Source organism: Trachymyrmex septentrionalis, unplaced genomic scaffold, assembly GCF_001594115.1.
Source record: "Trachymyrmex septentrionalis isolate Tsep2-gDNA-1 unplaced genomic scaffold, Tsep1.0 scaffold22, whole genome shotgun sequence".
NCBI lineage: Eukaryota > Metazoa > Arthropoda > Insecta > Hymenoptera > Formicidae > Trachymyrmex > Trachymyrmex septentrionalis.
Window position 1 is genome coordinate 2,042,475 of NW_017305375.1, and position 8,086 is coordinate 2,050,560.

An 8,086-nucleotide genomic window follows, 5' to 3' on the forward strand; every position below is an offset into this window, starting at 1 on the left:
TACGTATCAATATTTTCTCCTACGATTTAACTTTATAATTTTCATAGCTAAAGAGAAATAATTGTAAATTAAGTTCGAGACGTTCCATGAGTTTTTTCGTTATTATTTATGTAATAAAATAATATTAAGTCGTCTGTTTTGGTCCGTTAAAATTTGGCCTTGGTTAATTTTTTTATTGATTAACATATAAATAAGCGGTTTAATTTTTAATTTATAATATACTATGATAGAAATGTTGATATAATATAGTTATTTTCTTTAGTTTCATCAACTAATAAATGAATTTATTATTTTTATAAAAATTATATCAAAAGACTAGATTAATGTTATTTTACAGAGGTATTTTGTTCAATAGCACTACACACACACACACACACACACACACACACACACACACACAATTTAATTTAAATTTTTTAAGAATAGCCTTAGTACAACAATGAGAAAAGTATATCGTTTAACAAACGATTAAAAATTTTAGTTTATGACGAAAGCATATAACATTAAAAGTTTAATTAAACTTTACGGCGATCTTTATTTCTTTCTTCTATCTGTAGTATCGTAAGAAGACCTTCCGGATTACGCACACAGCAATTCGTTTTACTGCGTATTGCGATTTATTTCTATCCGCTTTCCCTTCGAGTGCTAATGTCGCTTTGAAGTTCCTCGAAGTTTCCATCGCCGTCGCATCGGTCGCCAAAATAGGGGAAAAAGCGAAGTAACGGGGTAAGCGTAAGAGACGAGAGGGAAACGGACGGAGAGAAGATGTGTCATTTTCGTCAATTTAACAGACCCCCCCCTTCCTCCTACGACCCCCAAGCAGCTCGAGGCGCTTGGTCCCCACCGTGCCCTACCAACTTCCGCTCCTGGCTCGCTCCCACCCTCGTCTCGTCGAAGCGAGGTCAATCGACGGAGAGGGCTGAAGACGACCCCCACCCTCTTGCAGCGACCCTCCCTACCACGGCTACTCAATATCGTTTCATTACGCACCCTGCTCCACCAACTCTACCCAACCACCCTTCACTCCCTTTCCCTCTTTCTCTCTCTCTCTCTCTCTCTTTCTCTCTCTCTCTCTCTCTCTCTTGTTTTCTCTCCTGCCTCGGTTTAACCCCCGTCGTACTCCTCACTTCGCTCTCCTTACGTCTCTTCGCTCCTACCACGGCGACGAAACACGAACGCCGACGAATTTTTATTGTTACTTCTCGCGCCGCTTCCTCTGACCTCCCGCTACCCACCACCCCCATCTACCCAACGCCTTCTCCTCTCCCTTTTTTATGCGCCTTTTAACGATCAGCAGTAACTGCGCCCATCCGCCGCCCCCTTGCTCGCGCCTGCCTTGCCTTGCCTTGCCTTGCCTTGCATTGCGTTGCTTTGCCCTGCTTGCCGAGCCTTTTCGGAAAAGAAACGGATGCGCGACTGAACAATAGGAAAAGGGATGAAATTAATAATCGCTCTCTCTCTATTTAGAAACACACGTCAAAATATATTACTTCCCAAGTTTGTGTTCGGTTTTCATTTATAATACCTCTCCGGGGCACAAATTGCGGGAAGTAATCGGACTAATTGGAAGTGATATCCTGTATAACCTTATCTGTTTGATCGGTTCAAGTTTTAGAGATGGATGTCACGCTTTAGTGGTCTTTGTACATTCTCAGCTCTCTAAAGAACTATTAATATTACATCTTTTACAAAGCTATATATCCTCTATAAATCTTCTACTAGACAATGAAATATTACCGGATACGTGTGTAACAGTGGAGCGCATACCCGGATAATCCATGCTTTGCATGAATAAAAGGCAAGTGTGCTAAATAGATGGACCTTCACTTTTCTTCTCATCAAAGAAATTAACGTGATCATTTTGACGACTCGGAAGTGACATTTGATCCTAGTGTTACTTGATAGAACTATTTATACATCGTTTATTTCTTACACATAAGCTCTGATACATAAGCTTCTCACTTGTGGTAATCACTGATACGCGAAATTCTCTTTCTAGGCGCATTCTCTAAGGTTACACTCTATATTCTTCTCTTTGTAAAGACGTTACGGTAATAAAGTCTTACAAACTTGAATCTTTACTAGTGATAGGAGTTGAAATTATCGCTCTCTATTTAGAAAAAAAAAAAACGTTATAGCTCCACTTTTTTCGATTAGACTTTATTGAATTATAAAGACTCGTCCTCTGACTGAAGCAGATCATGCTGATCGGCATATTAGCTTTTTCTTCTTTGTAAAAGAAGAAAAAAGAAGAAAAAGGGGCCACAATAATACGACTTCCAAGGGACACAAGTCTTTATGATTTAACGTAATCTAAAGAAGACAAAACTATGGCCGGTACTCATAATAATTCAATTTTCTTCTTATACTTAAGACTATCTCAAGTACAGTCTTAAAAATATCATAAATCAATCGGAGAGCCGTATTAGCATCTTAAGCTTAAATTACTTAAGACGTTTTCTTAAAATAAAAATCGACTATGAATATACCGGTCCATGATATTCTTCCTAAATAGAAAGCGATTAATTTCAACTGCTATCAGCTGGTAAAGATTGAAAATCGCAAGAGCCGCAATCGGTTCCTCTAAGCGGTGGTCTCTATCGCGTCTAATCGCGCACGTGCACACGCATCACGCCGTTGCCTCGCACCTGCGTTCCACACAACGCAGCAGGAGAGATCCCTTTACCTACACTACGTCGATCCACTTCCGCGTTTTCACGTCTGCCGAATCCGCCTCTGTCGTGCAGTCGTACGGCGTCCACGTCGTGACGGCGCAATAACGCAACATCCAGACATCGTTACTGCCGACAATCGCGGCGCGCGGTGCCCTCGCGAGATCGCGACTCCTCGTTGGCCCTCGGCTCTTTGGTACCACGAAAGGCGGGACGGCGCGGGGGAAGAGGCTTCATTACGTCCAATTCCATGTCCTCTCGGCTCGGCAGCCGGCCGATGGGTGTCGCGCGATTACGTGCGTGCAAGCCGACGACGAGGATTACGCTGTGCGTGACGCGATTTATCGCGCGTCTCTCACCGTGCTCTTCGTGCTTAGGCACTCGCGATATCGAAACTTCGGAGCACCGGAACCGATCATCGGCGCACCGGCGACCGACGGTGAGCGACGTGCGCGTAACAGGTGCTGTAACTAACTCCTTCGAAGGGCGAGGAGTCCTGCCGCCTCGGCGGAGCAACAGTTTCCTAAACTTTGGAAGCTGTCCGTGTGTAAATTGGCGTGAAAAGATGACGACCTCTCTCTTTTCTGAAGATACCGCCTTTAGAATTCACACTCACTGAACCGATTCACCTTTTACCGTGGCTTGACCACATAGCGCCTATTGGCTGTATGTATGCTTGGATCTACTTCGATGATCATTCACTCGTCTTCCTTTCCGAACACTTTCGTCCCATCCTCCGCTGTGACGTGTCGCCGCGACAACGTGCCGTTAACTGATAATACAATGCGTGCACTCGCGCGTACCATTCGGAACACTATCGAGATTTTGAAAGCCGGTATCACCCTCCGTCACCTTTTTCCGAACGCGCACTGGTCGATCCTCCAAGATCGTGGAAGTCTCGACAGGAGAGGTAAAGGAACGCGACGCATACATGCAACTCGTGTCGCCTCTACACCCTCACCCGCCCCGCTCGCCTCCTCCACTTTCCGTCGAATTTCCACTCTGTCGGCCTCCCTTTTTAGAATCTCTTCGCTACGGAAGACGAAGATGAAATACGGAGAGAAATAAGGAAGGAGTAGAAGGTAGGTCGAAGGTAGGACGAGGAGGAGGTTGGCGAGAGAGAGAGCGGAAGGGAGGGAGGGTGTCTCGAGAAAGGATTCGCGAAAATTTCTCGACCACCAGCGGCAGCTGCGTTCCGAAATGAGGAGCGACGCGAACGAGAGGTGGCGGCGAACGATGACGGTGGAGGAGGAGGAGGAGGAAGGGAGAGAACCACGGAGGGCGCGCAGAGAGCGGGGACAGAGAGGGGAATCGGGGCCAAAGAGACGGAGGGTGCAAAGCGGGAGAGGTCACAAAAGTGGAGGAAGAAGCGTAACGGCGAGTGCACGCAACACCGACGCGTGCGGAAACGTGCCTTCCGCGAGTACCGGAGCTCGCCCCTTGACGGACTAACCGAAAGGCAAAGAAGGGGAAGTCGGGATGGAAGAAGGCTGGTGGGAGAGACGGTGACGGCGACGGCGACGGCGACGGAGGGAGAGAGATGAAGAAGGGGGTAGATGGGAAAAGAGGACGGATAGTCGTAAGAAGAAGAAAAGAAGGTTTCGGGCGGCGGCCGGGATCGCTCGGTTGTCTGTGGTCAAGGCACGCAGCTTGTGCAGTATTCTCTGCGCGTCTGACGATGCCCGCCCGCTACCCCCTTGGCGACGTCGAACGAGGGGTAAACGTCGCCGACGTGGAAGGGTGGACTGAGGAGGAGGAAGAGGGGGGGGGGAGGAGGAGGAGGAGGTCGTAGAGCCTGTCTCGCGAGCCTGATTTCGCCACCCTTCTCTGTACGGGAAATTGCACGCGCGGCGCCTAATTCTTCTCGTAGCTTCTCGTACCGATAACGGAGACGCCGGCGCCAATCTCCTTTTCCAATTTCAAATTTCGACGGATCATCTACTTCTCGCTCGAACACGATTTATATGTTTTTTTTTTTTTTTTTAATTAATAAATTCGCGGCCTTCGACACTAAACACATCCAGTCTATTGTTTTTCCGTTACCAAGTTCGTTCTCGATATTGATGAAAATCAGACAGTCATAGATACATCGATTGCCGTCCGAAACGTGTGGTTTAATCTTTATATAGACCGATTATCGATTATCAGTCTCAGAAAAGAGAATAATTACATATTCGCAAGAATCCATCTACGAAAAACGATTATAGGAAGTCACTAGCTATCGAGAGAACACTAAATTGTGTTACACGATGTATAGTATATAGTTAACTTGATATAAAGAAGACTATATCCGTGATAATTCGATTTATGAAACATACGAAAACAAGCAGAAATAGTCAAACGATTTTAAAATCGCAGTTAATTAATTGCGTCGGTTAATTGTACGATTGTTATATTGGAGATGTGATTTTCGGTAAAAGAAACCGCAATTACCTCTCCTACAATATAAATAGATAATCAAGAGGAAGACGTTTTCTCAACAGGCGCACTCACGAAAACTTCAAACCGCACGGGAAACTACTCACAGAATATTATCGGATTTTCCGGCAGCGTGGTACCACCCTGTTGAACGTACAGGCGCGAGTAGGAGTCACGCCTGGCACATAGTCAGCCAGGATTCGGCGTTTCGGTTCGCAACAGGTCTCAACCACCAGCGTGTTTTCTCTTTCCCTCTCCCTCCGTCTCTCTCTCTCTCACACGCGCACACACACACACACACACACACACATAATTTCTCTCTCTCTCTCTCTCTCTCTCTCTCTCTCTCTTCCTCTCTCTTTTTCTCCCCATTCTCTCTTTCTCATCGTATCTCTCTTCCACTCTTGACCTATCTCGCTTGTTCTTCACGTTCGCACACTGATAGAAATTCCGTTTCTACACTATACACCCACGACGTACACAGAAACATGCCACGCGGAACGTAGGCGATCGTATGCATGTACAATGTATACGCGCACATGTACACGCTTCGACAAATATATATATATATATATATGTGTGTGTGTGTGTGTGAAACACCTTTGGCACATATACACGTATACGCGCACCCATGCAACAAGCACGCTGATGACACGCCTCTTGTACGCCAGATAAGCGCGCGCGAGCAGTTATTGGCCGTGCACCCTGATGCGCGCGTGTACCACGCGCGAAAGTATCTTTTTCACGCATCGCACGCACACACGCATGCCGATATATAAAATATGTATCACACTTACGTAAGAGAGCAGAATTCCGTCACCGGACGGAACGATTCGATTCTTTACTCACCGACTACGAAGACCATATTCTTTGTCCATCGCAGCAGCTCCCGTCGGATGTGTCTGCGTTCCTGTATGCAGCGGGCATAGGGGCAATCCGCCATTTTTGAAATCACATCTTAGGATGTGTGTGCGCGTGCCGGCCGGGTGCGCCTGCCTCGTGTTCCCGCGTGGATGTCCACCCCCTCCACCGCCGGCGCTCCTCCGTTCTCCTCGTCGTCGTCGCCGTTGTCGCCCTCGTCGTCGTCCTCCCGTACCTCCTCCTCCTCCTCCTCCTCCTCTTCCTCTTTCTTGCTCACCCTTCTACCCCTTCTCCACCCCTATAGCTCTAGTTTCCCTTCCGTGTCTCTTTCCGATTTCCTCCTTCTACCCCCCACCACCCTCCCCCCTCGTTGCTCCCACCCTGGTAAACCCCTCTCTCTCCTTCAATCCGCTCTCCTCTTCCGGCAACGTTCCTATGCCTTTCAACGCGCGCGCCGCCTGAGAGCGTGAGACGTGCGTGCGTGAGGGAAAAGGGAAGCGCGCGTGTATATACGTCGCCGCGCGCTAACGTGCGCGCTGTTGGGTGCAACGTCACGCGTGATGTAGCGCGTCGGCAGGAGCGACCAAAGTTACCGTCGTTGCGGACCGCCGATGTGGTGGTAGCAGCGGTTGTAGTGGTAACGGCAGTGGGGGTCCTGTCGTCGTCGTTGTCGTTGTCGTCGTCGTCGTCGTCGTCGTCGCCGTCGTTTCGTCGGCGTGGCGCTCCTCCACGCGCGTCGGAGGGATGGCGAGTTGACGGCGGCGTCGGCGTCGGTGTCGTTGGCGGTGGCGGTGGCGGTGGCGGCAACGGCGGCAACGGCGGCACGGTGGGGATGTAGCCACGGAGGGATGACGATCACGCTACTCCTCCCAGGTAGCGGGACAGGGTTAGGGCACAGAAACGCACAACACACGTGCACGCTTGCGCCCTGAACGCCACGAGAGTGCAGTCTGTCGCCGGCGGCGCGTCCTGACTCACCCTCTCCTTCTCTCCCTTTCTTTTTATCTCTCTATCTCTCCGCCACCCCTTCCTACCGCCTTCCCTCCCACCCTCCTTCTTTCGGCCCGCTGCGCGCTGTGCCCGCACCTCTCTCGCACGAAGGTCTTCTCCCTTTTCTTCCGCCGAATTCTCTTACGGCGATCGGATCCGTACGCGCGTTATACGCGTTGTTTCCTCGTCGTTCTCTCACTCCAAGATGTTCGCGGAACGCCGGCGTTGCTATCTGAAACAGGAATAAGATCGTGCTCGATCAGAATCAGTCTGCGGATACTCGCGTCTTAAAGAAATGATCTCTTTTGGTTTGTTTTTTTTTTCGTCTCGTTCCTTCCTTCCTAAGATATATAATACACTTGGAAAAGGGATTAGTCATATGTGATTGCACTTTTAGAAGATATAAGAAATCGGACTCTTCTTTATGTCCTATTTAGTCGCGCATCGATACCTTCGACGTGTCTATCCTATCTACGACTACATCGCGTCGCGGCGACGAGGTCCTCCCACACCGCGATTCCGTCGCACCTGCGTGCAAAAAGCGGAGTGGGCGGCCGCCGGCCCCATCCCGAAACAGGAAGGGTACTGCTGCTGCTCGAAATGAAACATTGCCGGTAAGAAGAGCGTCAGAGTCGGCGGTGTAGGTAGTAGGTGGGTGGTAGGGGTGGCTTGCACTCTCTCGCGTGGTGAGGCGACACGAGCACAGAGGACGTGGAGGAGGTGCAGGAGGAGGAGGAAGAGGAGGAAGAGAAAGGGGATGAGGAAGGGGAGGACGCGGAAGGGTGGCTATAGGGGCGGATTCGCGCGTTCTACGTCCGCGAGGGGGCAGGTTGGCTGCGAGACGCGACGGGGGAGAACGAACGAACCAGGCGAACGGAGAGAGAGAGAAAGAGAGAGAGAGAGAGAGAGAGAAAGCAGGCGGGAGCGAAAGAGAGATAGGCAGAGAAGGAGAAAGAAGGAAGAGTGCGCCTAATATGCAACAAGAGAAAAAGAATTGGCGATCAATAGGTAGTAGCTGGTAAGCGTCCTTTCATCCGCCCCCGCGGACACCTCGTCCTTTCCACTCGCCCTGTCCTCCTCTCTCGGCCCACCTCCTCCTCTCGCACTCTCTCTCTCTCTCTCTCTCTCTCTCTCTCTCTCTCTCT

The 8,086-nt window shown here is 49.5% G+C and overlaps 1 protein-coding gene across 1 annotated transcript in view; it reads right to left on the reverse strand.

Moving 5' to 3' along the window:
- LOC108748318 (mushroom body large-type Kenyon cell-specific protein 1) overlaps nt 1-8,086 on the reverse strand; it is a 96,261-nt gene that overhangs the window by 40,498 nt on the left and 47,677 nt on the right. The window contains exon 2 of the mRNA XM_018486377.1: nt 5,940-7,173. Coding sequence (XP_018341879.1) covers nt 5,940-6,033 — 94 coding nt within the window. The 5' untranslated portion in view covers nt 6,034-7,173. The remainder of the gene's footprint in view (nt 1-5,939; nt 7,174-8,086) is intronic.